The 27,883-nt window shown below is 41.5% G+C and overlaps 3 protein-coding genes across 3 annotated transcripts in view; all 3 read left to right on the top strand.

Moving 5' to 3' along the window:
* The window catches only part of IFRD1 (interferon related developmental regulator 1), a 35,437-nt gene extending 24,575 nt beyond the window's left edge, over positions 1-10,862 (top strand). Inside the window, exons 8-12 of the mRNA XM_075600020.1 lie at positions 2,957-3,065; positions 5,654-5,788; positions 6,996-7,124; positions 8,929-9,024; positions 10,011-10,862. Coding sequence (XP_075456135.1) covers positions 2,957-3,065; positions 5,654-5,788; positions 6,996-7,124; positions 8,929-9,024; positions 10,011-10,097 — 556 coding nt within the window. The 3' untranslated portion in view covers positions 10,098-10,862. The remainder of the gene's footprint in view (positions 1-2,956; positions 3,066-5,653; positions 5,789-6,995; positions 7,125-8,928; positions 9,025-10,010) is intronic.
* A 142-nt stretch (positions 10,863-11,004) lies between these two features.
* Positions 11,005-16,055, top strand: LOC142495077 (sec1 family domain-containing protein 2-like). Its single transcript, XM_075600021.1, has one exon. The coding sequence runs from the start codon at positions 13,295-13,297 to the stop codon at positions 13,883-13,885; it is 591 nt and encodes a 196-aa protein (XP_075456136.1). The 5' UTR covers positions 11,005-13,294; the 3' UTR covers positions 13,886-16,055.
* Positions 16,056-22,406: 6,351 nt separating this feature from the next.
* Positions 22,407-27,883, top strand: part of LSMEM1 (leucine rich single-pass membrane protein 1) — a 65,073-nt gene continuing 59,596 nt past the window's right edge. Inside the window, exon 1 of the mRNA XM_075598935.1 lies at positions 22,407-22,464. The gene's annotated coding sequence lies outside the window, so the exon portion shown is untranslated. The remainder of the gene's footprint in view (positions 22,465-27,883) is intronic.

The following is a 27,883-nucleotide window of genomic DNA, read 5'->3' as shown; positions in this document are numbered from 1 at the left end:
TTCATTTCAGCTCCGGGGACCCCCTGCTGCCCTAGATAATTTCCTTTGCCGGGATCTCTGCAAAGTTTAAAGGTCCCACGTCACGCAGGCCAATACGAAGCCGAACCTGATGTCAGCTTCCAATTGGCCTGCAGGGCATGGGAGCTTTGAGAAGCGGTCATTACGTGAACCCTGCTAGAGGAGCAGCTACTGGCACTCCATATGGAGATCTGTCTCCGGAAACAGGGGATTCCCAGGGCTGAAATAAACGGGGTTTAGCTACAGAGACCCCCAGCTTCAAGCCTGTCCTAAAAAAAATTAAATTGCATGTATTGCCTCTTTAACAAGTGTTATCATTGGGCAGACATTGCAGTTTGAATACACTGTAAAAAAAAAATTGTGTACACACAAAGTATGCAACCGTGGGTCCTAAGTTCACTGTTTTAAAGTATCCTATTTTTCAAAACCTATTTTACAACTATTCACAATTCTCATACTGCTGATAAAGTTGTGTGAAAAGGCAACTAGTTTTGTATTTTTTCCCTTTCTACATCGTTTTATAGTTATTTTTTTTTGTTTTTTTTTGTTTTTTTCATTTAAAGCTGCAGTTCAGTCAATATCCTGCATGTGTGTTTTTTTTAATAAATCAGTTCTGTAGTAAGAAAAAATACTTTCAGCATTTTCTGTTTTTAAAAAAACAACTTTGAAAGACCAATTTTCTTGTATTCTATTTTAACAGCCATTTGCTAAGGCACTGCCCCTTCATGTCCTGTCACAAGCTCTTGCACACCCCTCTGTCAGCCCTGCCCTCCCTCTAGCACTTGTCTGTGCAGGATTGCTCATGAATATTCATGAGCTTCCACTGCCAGTCAAGCAGATTATAAACAAATGCCAGCTTTTAATGTCACCAAATTTCGACCTATCAATACATGGAAAACGAATTGACCTGCAGCTATACTGTTCTTTAGCTAATTAGAGATTGCACACATAAAACTATTGAAGTAAAAAAATAAAAGCAAAAAAAACAAAAAAAAAAGACTGAACTGCAGCTTTAAAGTCAAAAGTTTTTATTTTTATTTTTTTGCTCTCCATATCTTGTTTGCTGCTGGTTTCATGTACAGTTAAAGTAATTAATTTACAAGCTTTAGTTACTCAAGTTTGGGTATAGGTTACCATTTCTGAATGAAAAGCAGCCTAACGTAATATTACATTTTACAAAGTAGCTGGTGTCTTCAGAAACTGAAGCCGTGATTATACCAAAAAAGCACCAAATAAATGGTATGCATCCCCGCAAAGCGCTTATACCTACCGCGACTGTCGCGGCGCTTGCTACTGCAATGCAGGAGATAGTTAAAGCGTTTTCCAAATTTGTTTTCTGGTTGCAATGGCTGTGTCACGTTACGCAGCCGTCCAATCAAAGAACAGATTTCAGCCTTTTCTTCCGTGCAGTCGCGCGCACAGAAGAATGTGCTTGTGCACATGTCGCTCAGCGATGTCAGATGTGCACGCTGTGCATCTGTATAATCGCAGCCTCAGGCCTCGTTCAGGGTGCTGGCTTCGGAGGGCGGGCGTGCTGACATGCGTGCTGCCGTGAGCAACAAAGTATTCAATTTGAATACTTGTTGTCAGGGTAGCTACTGCCCTGCCTCCGAAGCCAGGCGTTGCCGCTGACGACAGCTTCAGTAAACGAAAATTTAGTTTCTTGGAGCTGAAGCAGCGTCACAGGGACCAAGGCAGCCAATTAAATCATTCTTCAGAATGATTTCATGACTGCAGCTTGGATACTTTTACCCTGCCGCCTGTAGCCCCGCCCCCTCCCCAACGCTGAAAAGTCTGCTGGGGGATAATCACATGTCGCCCAGCAAACTCCCAGCACTGCCTCCCGCACGCCCCCCCTCCGAGTCCTCAGCTGCCTCCCTGAACGAGCCCTAAGGGCTCGTTCAGGGAGGCAGCTGAGGACTCGGAGGGGGGGCGTGCGGGAGGCAGTGCTGGGAGTTTGCTGGCGACATGTGATTATCCCCCAGCTGCCTTTTCAGCGGGGAGGGGGCGGGGCTACAGGCTGCAGGGTTAAAGTATCCAAGCTGCAGCCATGAAATCATTCTTAAGAATGATTTCATTGGCTGCCTTGGTCCCTGTGACGCGGCTTCAGCTCCAAGAAACGAAATTTTCGTTTACTGAGCTGTCAGCGGCAACGCCTGGCTTCGGAGGCAGGCCAGTAGCTACCTTGAAAACAAGTATTCAAATTGAATACTTTGTTTCTCACTGCAGCAAGCACGTCAGCACGTCAGCACGCCCTCCCTCCGAAGCCAGCACCCTGAACGAGGCCTAAAGAGGCAGCCCTTCAGGCAGGCAAGATAGATACATTTATGTTCAGTAACCCAAAAAGTAACATTTTTACTTGGCCTATTTGGTTCCCATGTAATTCTAATGTAATGTTGTTTTCCCCTTTTCTCTGGTTTGACAAAGTAGTTTACACAACAAAGTGCATTCAATTATAATTTACATTTGTATACAAGAGTTTAGTCTGATCAGGCAAGAGATTGGTGGAGGGTTATAAAATCACAACAAAGCAATTTGTTACTATGGAAACATGTTTAAAAACAATGAATAAAAGTATTTCTAAATTTTCTAGTGTTGGTTCTCTATGCTTTATTTAATCTGCCGTGCAATCAGATGTGTTTGAGGGACTGCCCTTTTTAAATGCTTATTTTACTGGTGTTTAAACAATATACAGCCCAGTTTGACTCCTATTAACATTTTTCAATTTTGCCTTTAACTCTTTTCCTGCCTGCCTCTGGTGCTCTGAAATATTCTCCACAGGCTTCTCCGACAGCAGCGGTCAAATCATCTGCAGTTGTGCATAAGATTGGTAAAAATAAAACAAACCAGTGGCACAGTACTAAATGAATTACAGATTTAATGTGGCTGTATGTATACATTTGCAATGACTAATGAGCCTGTGTGACTGTTTGAACAGACATCTACTGAAACTTCCACGCCTGCTCTCTTGTGATGATGTGAACATGAGAATCGCTGCTGGTGAAACAATGGCTCTTCTGTTTGAGCTGGCTAGAGACGCAGATACTGTAAGTACTCAATGTGCAAATATAACTGCAGATGGTTATTGTTTTTGCTGACATTTTGAATAGTGTAAGTAGTGTACCTTTTTTTCTTTATACAGTCTTTACTGTAAACACTTGCCGTGATCTTCAAAATGTTCAATTTCAAAAATGTTTGTCCATGGATTACCTTCATTTTTTTTTTGAGGGGGAAAAACAATCAAATCTAGGGCAAAGGTAGACCAGGTGTGCACAAGCTTTTCCCCATGTGCACCCCTGCCTGCTCTCCTCGGCGCCTCGCGCCCCCTGCTCGACCCCAGCGTCAAATGATGCGCGGGGTCATGTGAGTCCCGTCGCCATGGCAATGTGATGTCACGTGACCATGATGCAGGGTTACCAGGACGGTGCGTCGCTGGAAGGTAAGCGTATTATAGAGGCCTCGGGCGGTCCCTTGGCATTTAATTGAAATGCCTGGGGGGAGAGCGCGGGACCTCTAACTGCTGCGCGCCACCCAGTTTGCGCATCGCTGGGGTAGACATACATTAAAAAAAAATTATCAGGCTTTTGGGAGCCGATGTCTTTTTAAATGCTCCATGTAAATGAAACAAAAGATTAACTGTAAAAACCATTAAAAAGCAAACATATTAAAGAAAAAAACTAGTGTGAGGTCACTTTGACAAACACCCAATTGATATTTGTGCAATAAACCATGTAATTGTGCATGAATTCAAATTCAAGTGGTGATCTTAGTGCTCAAATGATTAATAGCACTGACATAAATGTATTCCAATATCTTCCACAGATGAGATCAGCATGTAAAATGAGGCACTCTTCATATTGCACCATGCATCAAGAAAACAAATGACATGCACATAGCATACAATCATTTACTAAAGTATAAAACAATTGTATGGGGGGATGGATGGGGGAAATTACTCTTTCCCGAACAAAATTGAACATGAAGTGTAATAAGGGCGCACTCCCGCCCGCTACTGAACACATCCTTGTTTGTCAGCTCAGCGCCGGGTTCAGCGTGCACGCTGTTTCTGCTCTGGCGTCTGCATCTGTATAGTACCACAGATCGCTGAAACTAGTGTGGTGTCGTTTTCCAGCGCATTTCACCTTGTAATTTGCTTTCTATGGGGTTCTTCCATTAGATCCCAACCGGAATGTCTAATGGCCAATCATCTCAAATTATGCTCAAAGTCCAAACATTGTCTTGGATAACTATTCAGTCCTTGTGGGAAATGGGTTCTGCACACATACTCCTCAATTTTAATTAGTAAATGTAATGTTTTTGTTATATAATTCATTAAACATATTTCCATCTCCGTATATTGAAGCAATTTACATAATCAAAAAAATGATATAAACACACACTGAGCTACTATGGAGAACATCAATCATAGCAATGATAACCTGCCTAAATGCATAAAATACCAGGCCAGGTGATACTTAAATGAAAAAACGAATTACATTGAAAACATAATGTGTCTGGATTTCATAACCCTAGTCACAGCCTTGTATATGGATTAATGTCGACGATCCCCAAAATTGGATACACACACAGAATCCTTAGTGCAATGGATCAAAAATGTATTCTTAAAAATGGCAAATGATTCCAAATAATCCTAAATAAAGGAAAATCGACATTCCTGAAGTTACAAGACAATGGGGATATTATAAACCATTTGATTCATGAAAATTAATTATTTTTTAAACGCTCTTGTATACTATACTGGGTATTGTTGGCCCTAGTATGTTTTGTTGTGCCAGCAACTTGCGCAGCAATTTACAGGAATTAGAAGACTGTACAGGGATCTAGTATACACAGTTACACAAGTGGGTTAAACAAAAGGAATTTGGGGACCCTGACATACAGAACTAAATAAACCCTAGTGATTTATCATTTTTTTTATCACTTACATTTTTATTAGTTTTTTTATGAATCCACAGCTTTACATTTATAGTAAAATGTCACAATGTCACAATGTCATTGTCATTGTGTCAAATGTCACAATGCGGAAGCAATAACCAAGCGCAATCTGAAATGTAGTAATGCCTAATTAGGGCACCTGAAAGGAGCTATCCCAATGAGCAACACTTTTTTTTTTTTTTTTTTTTTTTTTAAATAACAAACTAATGTAATAGGTTTTCAAATATATTTATTTTCTAAAGTCCGAGAAATGAATGTTTTGGTTTTCAATTTTAACATTGTGAGTCACTTATTGTCTTACATTTTTAACTGGTTCGCACATTAACCTCACAATTACTTCTCAAGGAGAGGAAAGAGTAAGATGCTTGACACTGCCTATGAAAAAGGCATTTCCGTGGGTAATGTGTGGGGCTTTTTTTTGGTCAAAGTGGAACTGGAAACGTTTCTACATGAAATCTGTTTAAATTTTACATTTTAGAACGAGAGGTTTTCAAGAATAAAAGAAAGATACGATTCATAGTAAATATATAGCGATGCCTTTCACTGCAATTAGTTTAGTTTTTGGGGTTTCAGGCTTTTACAGCTATGCAAATCATGAAAGGCAAAGATTGCCAATCTGGAAACTGCACGAGGACCAACGCTATAAATGTTTGTTTATATCGAGTTGCTTTTTGTCTAGGATTTCTTTTATGAAGATCTGGAACCCCTAACGCAAACATTAAAAGCTTTGGCTACAGACTGCAACAAACACAGAGCCAAAGTAGATAAAAGAAAGCAGCGTTCAGTCTTCCGTGATGTCCTGCGAGCTGTGGAGGTATGTGTACATTCTGGGACATTATTTGCTGGAAGTTTACATTTCTCTTCATTAAAAATAAATGATCATTTCTAGCACCCATTCTGACCCTATAATGGCATTATAACGTGTAACTTGCTGATTCGCTTGTTTCCTATGTGATCAACCACTTTATAGCTTGTAGCGAAGACGCGCACCTCTTTGTAAATGGCTGTGGAAATGATTTCCCTACTTGCTGAAATAATGCAACATCCCTCATTCATGGTTTTGTTGGTTAACGAATTAGTTTTAGATATGTAAACATTTGATGTTTATTGTATACTTTTATAGCAACATGGAATAATTTAAAAAAACAGCAGTGTTCAGCCAATGCCATTGCTGGCACCTTAGTGGAAATCCAGCCTAACTGAGTGGGATCTGGGTTGGGTGGTGTTTTCAGATCTGGAAACGCTCTGGTTCAAGATGTTTACCTGTGAAGTTACCAATATTGCTTTTTTTTTTCAACTGGATTGAAGTGGCCGTCCAATAGGAATTCGCAACAGTAATCGTGGATTCCTATTTGCTTGCAGAACCAGTGATTTGCCAGTCATTTTGTTTCTTGTGGAGGAAATGTTTAAACCTGTAACTTCACGTGTAAGTATCTCTTGACCAAAGGTATCCCAAAAGCTGAAAACAGTGTGGTTCAGCTCGGGTCCACACTCAATCTTGTGTATATAAATACATTAATGAATAAACCACATAGGATTACTGCTTTTAATTGGCAACCAATTGATGTAAACCCGGCGTCGTGCTTGCAATACAAACTTGTTTGTATTGCGAAGCGCAGCTCTCCCTGTAGCGCTAGCGTGCACGCGCATATGCTTTGGCATCCTAGTTTGTTTCGGCACGAGCTATGTAGCTTGTGTCGTATCCTGCACTATGGACAGCCTTAGGCACTACAAAAGTCATGCCCATCTTTAATCATGTTACAGTTTTACAGCCCCTTATTCTTGTGTGTTTGAGCGTTACCATGTATTTAGATTCAGGCGTGTACTCAATGTCAAACTGCTGCATACTAGTCTTCTGTAGGCTGAGCAATGTTTTGCAAAGGTGGACTTAATTAAAAAGCATTGGGGTATTTATCTGTCAATAGCACATATACATATTGTGTTAAGGTATGTTAAGTCTTAATAGGGATTGTTCAAATAGGCTATGTTGGTTTCATTAAGGATATTTTTGTCTTCTATAGGAAGGTGACTTTCAATCAGAAACTATTAGGTTTGGACCAGAGCGCATGTACATTGACTGTTGGGTGAAACGACTTACTTATGGAACCTTGAAGGAACTCTTTGGATCTGGTATGCAGTATCATCTTCAGGTACACTCCTGTCAGCTATATATCCCAGCATATTCAGTGCTAGAGCCCTTGGACGTATAGTATGTTGAATTACCTTTAAAGGTGGAATTCAATTTCTCCTGCAGTATCTTCTGGAAATGAATCATTGGTTTTTAGCATGGAGCTCGAATTACACTAAGTATTAAGAACTGACCAACCAATTAATACATGAGAATATATTGCTTGGGTATCCCCAAACTTTGGCCTCGCTGGGGTTCCCTGATGAGGGTTGAAAACTAGGGACACAAATCTACTGGAAAGGCTCATCTCAGTTTATTTTTTAAGTAACTACAAGCCTTCATTTATGGGGGCATCGCAATACTTGAAGTCAGTTTTAGACCTACAATTAAATAGAATTATTTTGTTACACGAGACAGGAAAAATATTATGGTTGCATTAAATGAACAGAGCTTATACACATTTAGTTTACAATTATTTCATGGCCAGTCGGCTCTGATTATGGGCACAAGTAACATTTACAGACAGAATTAAAATTGTATTGGAAGAGGTTGGATAGACCAATGTGTTGGAGGCCCTGCCTCAAGGATCTTACAATCTATAGTCAGGGTAACTTGACATTGGGAACAGGGGATGAGGGTTGGTAAGTATTGGAAGCCATAGAGCAGCTGTAACGTTACCAAACATCAGCAAACAGCGACATCATTTGGCTGCCCTTAGGCTGACGCCTTTCGGGCGACTCGGGTGTTACATTGCAGATATTTGTGGAAATGAAAAAGCAGCATGGCAGCACACAGTACTGCAGACATGCAGGGGGAGGGGCTGACTGACAAAAGGTTGTCTTTGAAGTGGCTCTTGTCCTCATGCTGTTAACACCTTCCACACAGGCTTGGTGGACAGGGGCAGTGAAGGTATATTGTAAGATGCCTTTGGGGCGACTCAGGAGTTATGTCCCAGACATTTTTGTTTTATTTTTTTATTTTCTAAGTGTTTTACATTAATTTATTAAGCATGACATCAAATGGCTCATTTTAATAACATACATCTGTGCTCATAAACATGTAAAAAAAAATATACCTTGCTGACTGCACCCCCTAGAATAGGCAACAGAATAAGAATTAAATTAAACCCAGCAAACAAATAGGTCTTGTTTGGGCAGTGCAAAGTACCCTGGAAACAGGACTGTTGAAGTTTCTCCCTAAATGGCAAAGATTAGTACAGTATGTTTTTGGACCTTTTCCAATAGAAAATGTTTGCCATTTGAAAGTTGATTTTGTACATCTTCTATATTAGTCAATGTAGCTGACCATTATGCAGTAAGGGTCAACCACATGCATCAATTAATAAACTATTTTCATCCATGAATTGTGATGTACATTATTACTTTACTGATTCACTTGACCCGTTACACAAATATTTGTATAGATTGTTGACAGATGGCGCAGACTTGAAAAACAGAACTGTTTCAAACCGCACTATAAACCGTTCTATCTATTTGAGATCAAGGCCTTCTCAATAATGGTTATAGATGTAGATAGATATAGCAAACAAATGGCTCCGTTAACCTATTTGGAGCCATTACTAGTTGATTTGTAAAACGTTATTTTTATTCATAATAAATATAGAAATTTTATATTGGCTCTGGATGATAACCTCATGTTGAACATTTAAGCATAAAATATATATTTTGAAGTGTAAATATTTGACACCATATCTTGTGTAGATTTTCATATGTTTTATGGATGAAAATGTGCTTCTGTTTTCGTGTTTTGTGCATCCTGTTATTGTGAAACTGGGAAAATAAAGACAATCTGGCCTTTTCCCCTAGACAAATGAATTTCTGCGCAGTGTTTTCGAGCTTGGTCCACCAGTGTTGCTAGATGCCGCTACTCTTAAAACAATGAAAATTTCTCGTGTTGAAAGGGTAAGTTGCACAAATGGGCTGACCTTTGCTAATATGCATAGAAAATGCTTCAACTGCTCTTTTATCGCCCTACAGTACCAGAAAGTAAAGCATCTGTTGCCTGCTTGTGTCAACTGGTTAATGGCTTTTTGATTTGTAAGCACTGTGCTCCAGTGTTTTGTAGTTTGGTTTACTGCAGGAGTCCATGGTGTATGCATTCTTTCCTGTAACCTCTGATGGAGGCAGTACCATGTCTTCTAACTGTGTTCATGAGGCTGTCCTTGCTCCATAAGCTTTTATATTTCTTGATGACATTGATTGCAAACCTGTTTAAGACTCCAATACAAAAATGTTAAATGGTGGTATAGCAATGACAATGTATTTGTTAGACCTGTTATAAAACGAGCACTTCTGGTTCTGATATTTCATTAATATCAAACATGAAACAAACATTTTAATGTTGGGGCAAAGGCATTAAATGTAATTTAACCATCACCTTTGAATTACTGACTTTTTCCCCGTTTCTTAAATTGAAGTCTATAAAAGGTTCATCATTCTTTTGGTGACATTTCTTCAGCAAAGGTCTAGCTGAGTGCATAGACTTTGCTTTACAATTATTTTTATTAGCCCCTGCTGCACAGTGATGTGACCAGAGTAATCAACATGCATATATTTGTAAAGCCTCTAGCTTGATATGAAATTGACTTACACTGGTTCTAAACATTTCAGTTATAATTTTAATGTGTACATTTTCAGGCATTTGGAGCGCCTCTTGTAACTGCCCACCGTAAGATTTATCATGGATTCTTGCATTATCTACTAAATATTTTCTCAGCCACTAAAAAAGGCAGTTATCCCATGTATAAAGCTTGAGTATTTGTGAAAAAAACAAAATATTGGTTTTCAAGATGTTGCTGACATTTTACACTTGACCTACAAGGAATTCATTTGTATTCTAACATTGCATGGATACCTTTTTAACTGATATTTTTTTTTCTTCTCTCAAGCACTTGTATAACTCTGCAGCATTCAAAGCTCGAACAAAGGCTAGAAGCAAATTACGTGACAAGAGAGCAGATGTGGGCGAGTTCTAAATATCCAGGATGGAATCAAACTGCGTTTTGGAGACTTGAACCTGTGTACTTGCAGCAAAACTACGAGAAATTAAAGCCCTTTGTTTTTTTTCGTGAGTTCTCTTGGGCTAGTGTGGTTCTTTGGTGAGGAGTAGCTTTTGGGTTTAAATGCAAATAGCTGTAATGTAAAACGTGCTAGTATTTCCAGATAATGCATGATTCAGATTTAGCTCATTTGATTATATTTGGATTGTATATAAACTTAACACATTTCCATATTTGCAATAAATGGCTAAAACATAGTTTTATTTATTCATGATGTGTTAAAGACCACAAATCTGCAGATGTAACTTTCTGAAAGTTGATTCCAAATCTATTATGTTTAAGCAATAGGCACACAGACCTATTATGTGAAAGAATGAATTAAAATAAGGGATACACCTTCAGAAAATGAGCTCTAGCTTGGTTAAATGTAATGTCCTCGTTGCTTTAAATGTGTTCTGTAACTGTAGTAAGGTGTTTAAAAAAAATAAAATTAAAAAAATACATATATGAAATTGTTTGTAATGAGAGTTCCACAGCCATGTTCAAACTGCAATGTATCACTAAATGTATCACTAAATGCATCCTCTAATACAAACTGCTTGTGTTCTGCACTACTCTTGCAAGGAGGGGAGGATGTGTCTGGCAACTATTGTAATAGTTGTCAGCCCAGCTGAAAACAGTTTGCCTGTAGGATTCCTTGTTAAAAGTTCAACACTTAATAAAATGCATTTGTTTGCCTCACATTGATTGGACAAGCTTTTTGTAATGATTGCAAAGTTCGGGTTTGGGAGTTAAGTGACGCTAGGTTACATGTTTGGGTTCTGATTCTGAATCTTTGCAATTTAAAATATGTACTTTTTTTTAACCTTTATAGTGGACTTGGTTTAGACAGATACTCTTAAGTGTTTTGTCTTGTAAAACAAATGTAAGTACAGTATGGAAAGAAGGTAGCGTTGTGATGAAAGCAATTTTACTGTCATCTTCAAGTGCACCGTGCACAATTCAAGAAGTTGTAGTCGTGTCTGTAGATTTTACTACCAATTTGCTAGTCATCCATTCATTCAGCACACAGTTACTAAAATGACTCATGACAAAGATGCTGTCCATTATTCCACTGTTGCTTATGAATCTACCATTCATCGAAAAATCTATTCATATATTCACTCACATATACACAGACTTCTATTGTCTGTTTATCCCGCATGTATTACAGTATGTCGTCCATGCATTTAAATTTTGTGCAGCCAAGTATATGTTGAATGCTATAAGAAATTTCAAATACATTCAGATGAAGTCACTTGTCCAAGGTTGAGTATCTGGTTATTTAAATGTGGCCATCTTTGTTCCCTAAGTGTTCACAAGGCTTACCCTGCACTATAAACGTATGTTTCTTTAAGAACATTAACCTATTTAGGAGTCAATACCAAAACATTAAATAGGTTTAGAAAAATGCATATTGTGACATTTGTTATAGATGTTATCGTAATGTACTTCTGGTTCAAATATTTCTTAAGTTATTAGGATATTACCATTGTCAAACATGACCATCACTTAAATTGTTTATGCTTATTAGCAATAACATAGTAAATAATGGCAGTGACCTATTAAGTATAGGTTGCTGATATTTACAGGTTTTTTTTAATAATCTTTAGCTAATCTCTTGAGTCTAAAACCTTGCATATACAACCCTTCTTTTTATCACTAATCAACACTCGCGTCTAACTCGTGCTGTCTGACTCTACTGAGGCCATCACCTGTTGGTTTTCTTCCATTTCAACTCAGGACTTTGCGGACTATTTCAAGAAAACGGATTCCATTCGTAAGATATCTCCTCGGTATCCTCACATTGTGCATCGCTTCCTAACTCCTACCTTCCTTGACTCTAACAGGAGGATGGCTTGCTGCTGATCTCTTCCCCTCCCCCACTACCACTTGCCCTCGACACAATTCCCTCCCATTAAATACCCCTTGCTCCTACTCTAGTCCTTACACTCGCACATTTTCAACGCCTCCCTTTACTCTGCTACCTTTCCCACCGCAAGCATGCAAAAGTTATGCCTTGACTTAAAAACAGCAAGGTTGACCCTACCTGTCTTAACTATTGCCCTATCTCCCGCTTGCCTCTAAACTCCTTGAATGCCTTGTATTCCCTCGCTTGCTCTATTTTCTCCTATTCTCTCATAGATCCTCTACAATCTTGTTTCTGCACTGCTCATTCCACTGAAACAGCCCTCACTGAAATAATAAATGACCTCCATGCTGCCAAAGATGAAGGCCATTATTATATTATTACATTATTACACTCTGGCCTTTTTGTTCCTCTGTAGCCTTTGATACTGTGGTCCACCCTCTTCGCCTTCATTCTCCATACCCTTGATATCCATAACAGCTTTATCCTTTATTTGCTCTTACCTATCCATCATACTTTCATTGTCTCATTTGCCAACATCTGTCTCTGTGGATGTCATGTCAAAAGATAAAGCTCCTCATACTGCCTCCCAAGCATGGTCCTACTGCCCCTTCTACATTACTGGCTGTACTACCATGCATCAGTATTACAAGCAAGCTGCCTTGGTGTCACATTTGACTCCTCCTTCATATTCACAATGTAGTTGAAACCTGTATTTTTGAAGTGAAACTTCTTTAGTGGCACCTCATTCGAACTGGGGCAAAAATGGATTGTGGAGACAAATGAAACGGATGTGGTGTCAGTGCTGGCAGTTGAGGCCGGGCTGTGTTCTGGCTCAGCCCAACCCCAACACTGACCTGTTTCCAACCGCTCAAAAAATCATGGTGCGGCAGCAGCGATAGCCGCCGGCGCCGCTCCTAATGGCCGCCTGGCCGCTCCCCCCACACGGCCGCAGACATGCGGCGGCAATCGTCGCCGCGCCTAACGGCTGCAATTTCCTGCAGGTGGAGATGGGCTCGGGCGGCGACCGGGCCCGGCTCCTGCTACAACCCGCTGACCGGCTCCTGGGACCAGGCCCGCTCTTCTGTCCCAGCCGCGCGCTCTGCCGGGCTGGTGACTCAGACGGAGCCCCCCTGCGCATGCCATTCCTCCCACACGTCTGCCGCCGCCGTTCCTAACAGCTGCCGCAGCCCGCGCCCGCTGACATGCACGGTAGTCATGGCGACGCTCACAGACGGTTCGGAGACCTTGCGCTGCCGGGTGAATGAGGAGGACGGCTTTCTCCTCCCCCGCTCAACATTTACTCACCGCCGCCACAGCCGAGATCCTGCACTGGTGCAGCTGCACCGAACTGCTGCTGCTCTCTGCGGGGGCCCTCCACGTTAAGGAGTTCTCCTGCTTCGAGGCCGGCGCTGCCAACCAGCCGAAGGCTCTGTTCGTGGTGAGCTGCGGGGCCGTGCCCTGGACATGGTGCGCCAGAAATCCTTCCAGTGCTGAGGTGATGTGGGCGCCGCTGCTGCTGGCCCCGATCTCCCCGCACCTATTCCGGGCCCCGGCCTTTCTCTTTCTGCTGCTACCTGGCGGAGACCTGCAGGCTCTCAACTGCAGCTGGCCGGGCAAGAAGAGGATCCCGGGGCTGGGGGACGTGGAGCTGCACTCCTTGCCCCCCGAGCTACAGCTTCACATCCGGAGCCTGGTTTCAGGACTCAACCACCTGATGGAGGGTATCGGAGTGAGAGAGGAGTGCTTCTCCGTGGGGCACATGAGTACGATCATTGCGGGGGAGCTGGCCAGCTATCCTCAGGCGAGAAACCGCAGCGCACACACACACACACTGACTGACCTGACTGACTGACTCACACATATTGACTGACTGACACACACACACACACACACACACACACACATTGACTGACTGACACACACACACACACACACACACACACACATTGACTGACACACACACACACACACATTGACTGACTGACACACACACACACACACACACACACACATTGACTGACACACACATACACATTGACTGACTGACACACACACACACACACATTGACTGACACTCACTGACACACACATACACACACTGACTGACACACACATACACACACTCACTGACACACTCACTGACACACATACTCACACACATACTCACTGACACACCTACACACTCACTCACTGACTGACATACTCACTGACACACATACTCACTCACTGACTGACACATACTCACTGACACACACATACTCACTCACTGACACACTCACTCACTGACACACATACACTCACTCACTGACTGACACACACACCCCAGTGATGTGCCGAACAGCGCCCCCAAGTGATGTGCCTACTCCCCCGCCACCCCTCCCCACCCTGTGAGCTGCCGAGCACCTCCCATGTCCCGTACCTCTGCTGGGGGGCTGGCTGCAGCAGGAAACACAGCCCACAGCTCCGCCGGGGAGGAGACTCAGTCAGAGTTCCCCGTGTCCGCAGCTATGTCGTGGTGGGGGTAGGTCACAGAGAGAGACATACACACCACAGAGAGAGACACACACACACACACACCCCCTACTCACGCAAACACAAAGAATTCAGTTACTATAAATATAGATGTGCAAATAGCCAAAACATGCGGTCAAACTTTTGTGTTTTGGAAGTGAAATTGTTTTGTGATTTTTAATTAAAAACATCACAAATAAAATTTCTGTGACAAAAAACAGAAGTTTCACTTACTATGCGCATGCTGAGCACACACAGCTTTTTTTTTTCCCCCTCCGTAACATTGCAAAGATACTCTACTGCTAACTTTAATGCAGATCCTCATTCTCTCCCATAGACTATTGTAACCTACTGTCTGACCTTCCTGTCTTCCCCTACGATCTATGTTAAATGCTGCTGCTAGAATCACTCTACTCTTTCCTAAATCTGTCTCCTGCTGAAATCCCTCTCCTGGCTTCCTATTAAATGCTGTATTACTTACAAAATTCTTAACTTTTAAGGCTATACACTCCTGCCCCTTCTTACATATCAGCCCTAATTTCTTGCTATCCACCTGCCTGATACTTGGGTTCTGCTCAAGGATGTCTTCTTTCTACCCCTTTTTGTATCTAAAGCCCTCTCCTGCCTAAAACCTTACTCATTGCTACATACCGCTTGAATGCCCTTCCCCTCAATATCCAACTGACACCCTCTATATTCACCTTTTAGGACCTTTCTTAAAACACCTTTAACAAAGCATGTGTACTGTAGCTCTGCTGGCTGATACTATGCATGTCATATGAACAAGACCGAGAACCCCAAAATGATATATAACATGACAAATCATATAGTTAATGATTTCTGTTCTTTTCTGAAGTGTGGGTCACTTAGTAAAATTCTTTGGCAAAAGCATTTGTAAGCTTGCAGACCACGTCAAGGTGGGCCCTTTATTTCTGCAAGTCCTAAAATCTCTGCAGGCTTTCTCTTTACCTCTAATATGAGGAAGAAGTCATAATAGACTGTTCATTCACCGCTGCATCTGCAAGCTTACGAATGCTTTGGCCCAAGAATTTAACAAAGTGACCATCACATGAGAAATGTTCAGTATTTAACTATTTGATTTGTCATAATGAATGTTGCATTGGGGCTCTGTCTTTTGTTTATTCATTGTCACATACCCAGTTGCACACTCCTTTTGCCATAAAAATATATGGTGAGGTGGGTCTGAGCTTACAGGAGTTGTGTATACATCTCTCATGCACTCACCATGGCCCCTTGCAGATACACTTACCGTCGGTCTGTAAGTTCGCCCCACTTAGATGGTGAGGTCTTTTGGGGCAGGGTTTCCTTTTTCCTATTTTGTCTGAAGCGCTTATTACCATTGTGTTAATATATTGTCATGTATATTGTAAAATGTGATGTACCTCCATGGTGTTATATAAATAATGATATACATAAATACATACACCAAGAAAGCCATTTACAGCGAAATTGTAATAAAATATTGTCCACTGTGAGACAGCTGCTTTAAATGTTTGGTGCAAGAATTATTATTGTGAAGCAAATGGATTTTTTTATATATAATTTTTTTTTGGTCATTAGTTTATATTCCAGAATATGCAGACAAATTGTCAATTGCCACTTTCTTCGTTTTAAAAGGTGTGATAGTGCTATGGTTAGCCAAGTAGATAAATGTAACCGATGAGCTTAGCCTCCACAGGCCCCAATGAAAAGAATATTAATTCTTCATAGGATGCGAAGTAGAATGTCCACATTTAATGCCGATTTGATTCTTCCTAAAGAAGCAAATTACAATGTCGTCATGATCAGGGTTGACTGGATCACCAGGGATTGGAAAATCACCAGACAGAATACACAGGTTTAATAAACTGGAATTATTTTACCCAGAGCGAACAGTAAATCACAGCACATAACACAATATGTTAATGGTACATAGGGTTTACCGGGAACATCTAATCTGGCCAGGTGGAAGGTGCTGCCGTAGGTAGCTGGTCTTGGAGTTCCGGAACAAAAAGTGATTCCTGCACGTGAGGGAACAGTCATGAACAAGTTTTTGCCCAGGCATAGGATTACAAGTATTGTAACACTGACTTTACAAAGATTAGCAGGGACAAGGACACAGCCTTTACAAAGGCTATCAGGTCCAGAATAGCTAACTGAGGCTGGGGAGAAGGCAGTAGTTATACTCATGTTCCAATTAGTGAGATGTCAGCCATTCTGGGGGGGGGGGGGAGGGGGAAGGGAGGAGGAGAGAAACAATAGTCATGGTCTCTGAACATGGCCCAGGCCTAGTTGATGAGATTACTAGTGTTGAAGGTGGGCCAGGAAGCCCAATGTGACATGCCCAAATATGGGCATCTTGATACTTGGCATAGTCCATAGGATGTAAGCAGGTACAGGAAAATGCCCAATACATGGACGTCCTCCCCAGTTATAGAATGCGTGATACAGCCGGGGCTTACAGCTCTCTTGCAGAGCAAGTTCAGAGTTGACCTTTAGTGTCTTGAAACTGTAGAAGAGCAGTGCCACTGCTTTCACAAATGTAAAATACAGCGTATTACCCCGCTTTAAGTACACTCACTTTAAGTACACTCACGAGTAAGTACATATCGCCCAATAGGCAAACGGCAGCTCACGCATGAGCCTGTCATCACATCCTGAACAGCAATACCGGCTCCCTACCTGTACCGAAGCTGTGCGCAAGCGGGGAGACTATAGAGCCTGTTACAAATGTGTTATTTACATCAGTTATGCATGTATATGATGATTGCAGTACAGTACATGCATCGATAAGTGGGAAAAGGTAGTGCTTCACTTTAAGTACATTTTCGCTTTACATACATGCTCCGGTCCCATTGCGTACGTTAATGCGGGGTATGCCTGTACATTGGAATAAAAGGGCAAAATCTGAGTGCCCAACATTAATTTTGTGGTTCGCTTGATGAGAATAGGCAACAGGGTAGAGCTTCTAAGGATTTTTAGGAAGCCTTGCGGCCTATTTCGTCACAAACAACTTATATTTATTTTTTTTCTACATTTATGTGCTATTGCCCTTTGATTTGCCTTTGTATTTCTGCCTAGAAATCTTGCTTAAACTTTGTATTTAATATAGTAATCTTACAATAGAAAACTGAGGAATATTCATGTATCATAAGTTGTTTTATAGGCAAATAAGCCACAATAATTGGAGTGGTTGGCAAGTTTGATTGAAGAGTGGATCCATGTAATGTACCTTTGACCCTCTCCAAAGAGTAGAAAATAAACAGAGAAGCGAACAAATAGACACAACCATAACTAGGCTGATTCAGTTACCTTCACATCATTTTTAGTTAAAAATAAATAAATGTTTAACGTGTGTTTTTTATTGGCTTTATGTGATGGTAAGTACTCCTGTCATATTTGTGCGTAGCATCATGGTTTATGAATGTATGAGGCCATGTGCTCACAAATTGTTCTTCTGTATGAATCAAACAAATATTTCTTACAATGAATGTGTTGACAAGGAGTGTGTTGAATAAGTGGGGGTTTTTTTTTTTTTTTTAAAGCAACCGGTGTGTATTAAATAGTCTTGGGACTACATTTTAAACATCCGATTTAAAAAATAAAAACAGTTGGAAATAGTAAAAGGAGACCTATCAAATTAAGTAAGTAAAAAAAGGAAAATGTAAAAAGAAAACAACTGCTGCTGCTTTGAAAAAAACAAAAACGGAACATAGTGTACTCTGTATAGTATAAATAGATAATCCCGGCTGTAAATGAATACACTTGCAAGATGATAATTTAAATCAGGCAGAGTAAGTAATCTTAGCTGGATGTGTTGTTAAAGATGGTCCACTCTGTCAAGCTCAGCTGGGCTCCTCAGTAGAAATGCAAACACTGGGCTCGGTCAGGAAAGATCCTCCCCATACAAAGAAGCTTTTTGTGGTCTGGTAGGATCAGCTGGGCTCTCAAAACAAATAATGACAATGTGATAAGGAAAAAAGAGTGTAACGTACAAAAAGATTTAATGAATTGTAACCATAAAAATATATATTCTTCAGATAGAACACTTTGCACGCTGACTGTGTCCTGCAGCTATCTTGAACCGCGTCAAAAGAAAAAGTCCTGCGTCCCTCTGTGGTGGTATTTCCGTATATGCAGGGCTTGAAATGTCACTGGAAAGTAAACAGCTGGTGACACGTCCCACGTCCTTCTTCACCGGTACCTCTGAACACCAAACACTTCTGCGTCACGTGAGGATGAGAGTCCAGCTCGCATCTCGCGAGATCTCAAAAAGATAGTTACAGGATATCCCCAGTCGCAACTGCGTATCCTCCACGGCAATACCTTGTACTCCACGTACTAGTTTCGCCGTCGGCTTCGTCAGGGGCATGTGTTGGAGCGGCTAGCTCTGTCCCTATCTATACACACTATCTGCCCAATAGGCCAATATGCAAGGCGATCATATAAGCAAATACACCTGATGCATAATATGTTAACACTATAATTGAAACAGTCTTCCCATAATCCAAAATTCCTGATCCATAACAGATGAACATCTATATTAATGATACTCAACATACACAGAATTATATAATAAGACAAATAATACCAGAACAAACATCTCAAATATAGTTAAACATACCCAAATCAACATCTAGATTCAATCCATGAGGTGTTAATGTTTTTAACCTAAATATCCATGTAGTTTCTAAACGCTTAATTGATAGCACGCTATCACCACCACGGTAACACTGTTTTCATAAATCAATACCACAAAACGTTATGCCGGCTGGGTCACTATTGTGACATAATTTAAAATGGTTGGAGACACGGTGTCTCCAAACCTGTCCTGATATTCCTAATATGTTCGGACATACGTGTTTTACATTTCCTTTTAGTCCTGCCGACATAGTATTGATTACAAGGGCAAATTAAAAGATAAACTACAAATGTAGAGTCACATGAAATGAAATATTTAATCTTATATTTAACATCTGAGTGATGAGATTCAAATTCTTTAATTGGACCACTAATCAAAGTATTGATTCTACAGCTCCTGCATTTGTTACATTTGAAGAAACCAATTCGTCTCTTCATAGCGGTCAACCAATTGCCATTATTGCTCACATTCTTAATCTGACTAGGGGCTATTTGATTTTTTATATTCCTAGCCTTTATAAATATAATTTTGTTTGATTAGGCAATAAACTATGTAAAACTGGATCTTTAGTCAAAATATTCCAGTGTCTGGTTAATATTTTCCTAATCTCAGTCGCCTGGTTACTGTATTGAGTAAAAAAATGCAAACTGCTTTGATTCACCACATCTACCCTTGATGTATTCTTATATTTGATTAAATCAGATCGTGATGAGGCTTTTGATTTATCATAAGCATTCTCTATAATGCTTGAGAATCCCCAGGAGTTTACCCTTGTCCAAAAGAGTATTGCGATCATGCAAAAATAAGTCAGTGGTGCGCAAACTTTTTGCCCTGCCCCCTGCCTGCTCTCCCCCACTGCTCGCACCCCCCCTTACCTTGTCTCAAGCATCAAATGACGCCACAGGGACATGTGACGTCACGTGACCCTGCGGCATCATTTGACGCCGCGTTGATCGAAACCGTCTAAGTTAAGGTAAGGGAACTTTGAATTTAAATGCTTTGGGTAACAGCGCACGGCCTCTGTATGCACCGCCCCCGCCAAAAAAAAATCTCGCGCCTCCCCAGTGTTAGGAGATAATGGTGAAATGTAGGGTTGCAGACCTGTCTGAAACATGTGAATGTGCTCACATGGTATTTTTATTTGCTGCACTTTATAATACAAATTATAATATACTCCCTCCAGTGGTAAGTAAAATGCTGACCAGCCTCGTGCAAAATGTACACACACCTATAGGTAACTAGTAGGAGGTTCCTGATATGGCATAAAGAGAAAAAGTACGACGACAAACTTTGTACCATAGTGATCTAACATTGTTTGTCTGAGTATATCAACTTTTATATGTAATATGCAAGTTAAAACATTGTCAGCTATTGCTATAAGGCAGCGGTGCGCAAACCTTTCCCCGTGCGCGCCCTGCCTGCTCTCCTCTAAGCCTCGCTCCTCTCATCCCCCATCCCCCCACTCGGCCCCAGTGTCAAATGAGGCGTGGGGTCATGTGACATCACGTTGCCATGGTACCGTGACATCACGTGACCCCGCGTCATTTGCCACCGGGTTACCATGATGACACAACGCTGGAAGGTAAGTGTGTTATAGAGGCCTTGTGCGGTCCCCGGCATAGCGCAGGACCTCTATAATTGCCGCGCCCCCCCCAGAAAATCTATCGTCCCCTCAATGGGGCGCGCCCCCCCAGTTTGCACACCCCTGCTATAAGGAGTTATTCTCTTGTACCAGTACAATGAAGAAGCAGGCACACGGTCTTAATCACAAGGAGGTTTAATAGAGACCAACGTTTCGGCAGTCTAATACTGCCTTTCTCAAGGTGAAGGCTACCAAACACTATAAAACAATAAAATTATTGACTTCAGGAGCTCCCCAGGACCAGCGCACCGGCAGCTAAGTACCCCACCTCTATTACTATTGTTTCAGTGTGCGTGTCTCATCCTCTATCTATGTATATTATTCTCTTGTACAACATTTCTTATGTTACCTAGAATGCTCTGATTATTAGACTTCATCTTTCTTTGCTGTGAAATGAAATCAGATGCCACAGTTTAAAATTTCTCAATATGCATCATTTCAACCCTAATACTTCTGTAGGAGCGCTTCTGTAGTGGAAACTTACGTAAGAAAAAAAGTAAACACGCCTATATAATGATTTTTTTAAAATTTGCTCTTTCATTGTAACCGATAGTTTAGCCCTTGTACGCTGGACTATTTAGTGATCAGATTCTCAGCGCTCAACGGAAAATTAAAAAAAAATACAAAATTCTTGTGAAGGCTACAAGAGTTATTCATTTAACTTCTGTAGGATTTTTGGTCAGTGTAGCAGGTGCCGTGATATCGTGATATTTATCTCTTCGTTAACACCTGGAAGGGCTGCGTTTTACCCCACCAGAAGTTTACATAAGCTGTTCACGTCTGTTTATTTCCACGCACAGAATACTCTAAACAGAGATTGGGATTATGCTTGATACATTCCCCATAACGCATGGATTCTATCTGAATTATTTAAGAGGAAAGTCCAAAGTGATTCAAACATGTCAACTTGTTCTAATGTTCACGACTGACAACTTTGTTTTGCACTTTCAATGTACACCGTGTTCAAAGTGGAAAAATCCCACAAATTATGTACGTGTGATTCCCATAGTCAAATACTTTGTTTTTAAGCATATTTCTTGCTAACTGTAGGTCAGTCTCTCAGGTAGTTTGCCGGTTTCCCAGAGATCTCTAGAAGTAAGGCTGCATTCTCATTCCATCTCCTTTAATGCCTGATTACGTGCAGCACTTTTGTAATAGTAATGTTAAAAAAGCTGCCACTTTACAATACCGGTGTATAAAATAAAGGGGGTTATTCATTAAACTGTTATAGTTGTATGTAAAAAAAAAGAGAGAAAATAGACTGCGATCTTATTTTATCAATCTAGACAGTATGTCAGTCTCAAACATTTACAACATGATTCACTCCTAAAAAATTAGGAACTTCTTAGGTTATAAACAGAAACAGCTCTGATCTCCCCTGTGAAAAAAATAGCTATTTTAATCCCTTGAGTACTAAATGGGCTTGCAACGCATTGATTTACAGCCAAACTGGTTGTAAGCTACTTTCTTTATTTGTTGTGGAGCGTATTTGCTAATGTTTACTCTTAAAAGTACTTCCCATGTTAGATTGCGGTTGGTATTGGTAACCCGAGTACCTCGCTAAGGGTTAACTAAATATAGCTTCTGAGACATCAACTGTTTCAGACCGAAGCTGAACTTCGCTTGCCCTGAAGAAGTAAGTGGATTTAGAGTATAAATTATATATATATATATATTTATGATTATATAAATATATATGTATAGGTACTTCGTATATATATAAACAGACCATTATTTCTGTACCTTTGATATTTTTTTGCAAGTCATGTATTTTGCATGTTTCTGGAATAGATAGCTGCAAAGGAAGTTTAAAGTGCTCCCATTTGTAGAATTCATGTTAATCCCTTGTAAGATTTGTCCTTCTTTTCTTTATTTTTACATATCCTGACCATAGTACTTGTGACAGATAATGTTTTCTGGGAGGTGGCGGGGTGTTAGAGTATGTGGTATTGTTTTTGATTGCAGTACTAGTTTCCTGAATTAAAGTTACAATCTGCTTATAACAATTAAATGACCAGGGACGTATATATGTCAGAACGTGGACTATACTTATATTTTGGCAGCAAAATCATTATGCAAAGAAAGCATGTGGTGGGTGGTACCCTAGTAACCGCTTGCGTGCTCAGCGTCACCTATTTCTTCATGGGGTCTGGTACCCCAGACCTCAAGAGTGGCCAACTCCAGTCCTCAATGGCCACAAACAGGTCAGGTTTCAGGATATCCCTGCTTCCGCACAGATGGCTCAGTCAACGACTGAGCCACGGTTTGATTCACCTGTGCTGAAGCAAGGGATATCCTGAAAACCTGACCAGTTGGTGGCCCTTGAGGACTGGAGTTGGCCACCCATGAACAACGTCAGATGCTATTTGCTCATTTTTTTTCAGAGAGTTTGTGGTCCTTTCTCCATAGAGTTGTAGCCTGCTCAGGAACTGAAGAGGAATCCTCTCCAGTTCTGTCATCACTGACGCCACAATCATGTAATCGATCCAGAGGAGCGGTCACGTGATCGCGAAATGCCATTGCGGTTGTGGCACTTTGGTGCTGCGGCCTACCCGGCACTAAACTGGTTAAATAAAGTTGGGTAAAGATGGCTAACTTATGCTACAAGAGAATTGCAAGGTTTCAGGGTGACTAAAGTCCCTTCTTTTAGGCAGGTGTTACCAAAGATGCTGAAACATTTGGGGTAAATTTCTACAAGTGGAAACAATACATTGAATTGCGTATGTGCATCTGAAGCTATGTAATCTAAATACCGTGTGTCTCACTACAATATGAGAGAAATACAGGAGTAGCCATTTCATACACATCCTAAACAATCAGAGCAGATCTCTGGAGTGCTACAGCATAACAATAGATATGTAAACATCAACGATAAAACATAAAAAAAACTTATTATCACGAGGCAATCTCACCTAGAAAATGAGCAAAGAGCTACTAAGTCTGAGGCCTCTGGAGTGCCATATCCATGAGATGGAAGATGTTATGCAGCACATCAGGGATTAATGGGTTTACAGGTACTGCCCTCCACGTGCTTTCTTTCCGCAATTATTTTTCTCCCAAGTACAGTAACATACAATGTTTTCTCACAGGTTAAGTGAGCAAAAAATGTACTTCTAACACTCAGGCTGCGGTCCAAGTCAGAACTGTAGCACGCGCGCCCGGCGGGGGAGGCTGCGTGTGCACAGCGCTTCACTGCAGATCGCGGACAGATTGGGAGGGGGCGTGGCGAGGTTTTTGTGGGGTGTGGCCATGATCTCACGTGGATGGTTCGCCCTCATTGGCTGAACCGGCGGGGGCATGGCCACGCCTCCATCGCGAGTTCCAAATACAATTTTTGTTTTTGTTTTGAGAGAACTCGTCGTAGAGCGCAGCTGCACCTTCCGTGCGGAGGTAGGGACTGGGACCGGACTGATTGGGGGGCGGTGCTTGTGCGCTGTAGAACGCACTGGGACTGCAGCTTAAGGCCTGCGACATAGTAAACACTTTTGTGCTGTTGCTTGCTGCCGCTCGCTCTACTAGGAGCTTTTTGCTGTCCTGGCAGAGGAGACAGCAAGCGCGCCTGGGAGGCGGGTATCACTTGGTAGCTGTCAGTGCGTGTGTGTGTGTCACTTTGAAGTGGTTTGTGTGTTTGTGTGTCACTGGGGAATCTGTGTGTGTGTATATATATGTGTGTGTATATATATGTGTGTGTATATTATATAATCTTTTAAAAATGAAAAAAAAAAAGACACACAGACACACACACACCTCTGTGCTGGCTCTGTGCTGTGCTGGTCTGGTGGCTCTGCATTAACTGCATTAATTTCAGATCCGGGGACCCCCTGCTTCCAGAGGTCCAGGCCTCCGTATCGGGTGCCGGTATCAACTGCAAGTTTAATTGTCCCGCGTCACGGCGCACCTGGGACATTTAAACAGGCAGGCGCTACCAGAACCCCATATTGAGGCCTGTACCTCAGGAATCAGGGGGTCCCCGGATCTGAAATTAATGCAGTTAATGCAGAGCCACCAGACCAGCACAGCACAGAGCCAGCACAGACCCCCTGCTTCAACACTGTTATTCAAATAAAAATAAAAACATAGCTTCACTACCTTAGTGGCTAACCGCTAAGGTAATGAAGGGGTTAACCACCAGTCCCCGGTTTGTTGGTGGTAGAGGGGGGGGGGGGGGCTGAAGGTTATAGTTGCCCCAGATTGGGTGTTTAGGCCTCCTTTGATGATTGCGGGAGGGGTTAACCCCTTAATTACCTTTTAGGTTACTACCGCTAAGGTCATGAAGCGGGTAACGCCTCCCGCTACCCCCCAGGGAGGCCTAACCACGCACTCTGAGGCAACTACACCCTTCACCCCCAAAAATACCCCCAACCCCCACCACCATCACACAGGAATGGGAAAAAGCTCTATTAGGCAAATATGGCTAATAGCTCTTTTGCCTATTTAAAAATACTATATTGCACATTACAATAAAATACCAATTATAATACTTTAAAAAATACACTAGCCCTCTAATTCATTGATTGTCACTGTGGTTACCAATACCCTCAACATGGGCACCGATAGCTACATTGACAACCAATGGGCACCCTACTGCTCACACTTTTCCAGCCACCACACACAGTAATGGTCAAAAGCCCTAGTAGCCATCTGGCTAATAGCGCTTTTGCCCATTCAAAAACAATCAACAGCCAGCCACCCTATAGTAAATAAAAGTTGTACTTACCCCTGCCAGGATGAAGGCTGTCCTCATCCACGTCATAGTCTTCAGTGGCACCAACATTTAAATAAAAACACTAGCTACTGGCCAGTAACCCCTTAATTACTTTAGCGGGTAGTACCCACACGGGAGGCCTAACCATCCACTCTGGGACAACTATAACCTTCACCCACACTCTCTACGCCCAATAAACCAGTTACTGCTTTTTAACCCCTTCATTACCTTAGCAGTTAGCCACTAAGATAATGAACCTAGGCTGTCATTTTATTTTTATTACATAGTTTTGGAGCAGGGGGTCTCCGGAGCTGAAAGGAATCAACTCCGGAGATCCCTGTCTTCAATTCTATGTAGTAAAAATAAATTATACTCCGTCTGATGCAAATTGCAAATCCTATCTCGCCACCCTTTAGGTGGTGGAAACAAAATGAGCGTGTTTAAGACGCGATTTGTATCTCAGAGCTACAGTATCTGAATAGCAGTTACTGGCAAAAAATGTGAGTGTCGGCTTGTCAGAGCAAGAGTGATAACGCACGTAAACAAGCCATTAACAAGAGATTTTATCACAGCTTTCTGAATAACTACACAGGCAAAATCACTTTACAAGTGTTAAGTCACTTATCAAAGTTACCTGAATAGGCCCCTTAATATGCCATTTGATGTAACTTTAAGCTGGCTTTTGACAGGTGCGGTGGCACAGGACCCCCGCACTTTCAAGGGCCCAGGTTCATGCACTTAAAAGCACACATAAAGCCTCTGACCTGATTTTGTTTTTAAATTTTTTTTGGAGAAAGGGCAAATCAGAGGATGAGAAAAATGTGACTGAGAGAGGACCAATCAGAGGAGTTAGGGGGAGTTGTTGAGGAGTAGGAGTTAGGGGGAGTTATAGAGGAGTTATTGAGAGTGTGAGACAGGCTAACACAAGAGTAGCACAGAGAGACTCATATATAGGTGGCATAGAGAAAGAGAGAAAATTAAACCTGGGGGCACAGAAAGATTCTAATACATGAGCAGGACGGGTAACATGTGGCACAATTGTTCCAGATCCGGCAGTGGAGGGTGGCCCGGTGGCTCAAACCCAGAAGTTGAGCCAAGCCACTAATGGGTACCTCCCTGACAGGTACACAGGCAACCCCCACTCACCCCATGTTCAACAACTTGTAGCGCCACTTTGCACCCTTCCTCCTCATCCCGGCTCAGCAACCCAAAGCCCAGGTATTGGGCCTCAGGAGAGATGTCGGCAGCCCTGGAGATGGGGAGGGAAACTGAAACATGGAGGGCCCAGAGTGAGAGACATGCTAAAAATATACACACATATGTTGTGCGTGGTATCGGCATGTATATATAGATATAACCATAGTAACATCCAACAAACTCTCTGTAGGGGAAATGTTTAGTTGTGCTTTGGCTTCTTTTTCTAGTACAGGCATACCCCGGTTTAAGGACACTCACTTTAAGTACACTCGCGAGTAAGTACATATCGCTCAATAGGCAAACGGCAGCTCGCGCGTGCGCCTGTCAGCACGTCCTTAACTGCAATACCAGCTCCCTACCTGTACCGAAGCTGTGCGCAAGCGGGGAGACTATAGAGCCTGTTACAAATGCATTATTTACATCAGTTATGCACGTATATGACGATTGCAGTACAGTACATGCATCAATAAGTGGGAAAAAGGTAGTGCTTCACTTTAAGTACATTTTCACTTTACATACATGCTCCGGTCCCATTGCGTACGTTAATGTGGGGTATGCCTGTATACAGTAAGGTCCTGTGAAGAAGGATTTTTTGTGACTGAGATAGGTAACTATGGTGATCTTATAGAACCTGCTGCCACTGATAGGGTAAGTGTCATAGTGATGAAGCACCTCCTGTTTATTGTTGGAAGTTACCATTGGAACGACAGGAAGTGTGTCTTTACGTGTGATGTCACTTCTGTATGCTCGGGGATCATGTGAGATACTTGTTCATGCCGCACACACTATTGAAACCTGTTGTGGGATAACATTGATAAAGTAGCTTGAGAAAGAGCGTGCTTTTATGTATTTTAAATGTATTTTGCTTCTTTGTTTAGAAATGTTTGGCCAATTTAATTTTAATTTTATTTAGTAAGATGTCATTTTTAGTGATGTTTGAAATACTTTCTTTCATGGTGGGGGGGTTGCTTGCTTTGTAATAGTGGCTTATTTTTGGTAGTTAGATTTTGTCTGATGGTGTTTACTTTGAGCTTTCATTTATTTATTAATGGTTTTGTTTTGGTGTTTTAATTGTTAATTGTGGTATTTATTTTGATTGGATTAATTGATTGGTGGTAACTTATCATTGCTTAGTGAATCCTGCTGACTGGCA

Source organism: Ascaphus truei, chromosome 5 (assembly GCF_040206685.1).
Source record: "Ascaphus truei isolate aAscTru1 chromosome 5, aAscTru1.hap1, whole genome shotgun sequence".
In the NCBI taxonomy this organism is placed as follows: domain Eukaryota; kingdom Metazoa; phylum Chordata; class Amphibia; order Anura; family Ascaphidae; genus Ascaphus; species Ascaphus truei.
The sequence above is the reverse complement of the archived record's forward strand: the minus strand, read 5'-3'. Positions and strand labels throughout refer to the sequence as shown.

Bases quoted from the DNA above. Each gene is read 5' to 3' on its own strand.
- LOC142495077 (XM_075600021.1), top strand. From the start codon at position 13,295: ATGAGGAGGACGGCTTTCTCCTCCCCCGCTCAACATTTACTCACCGCC.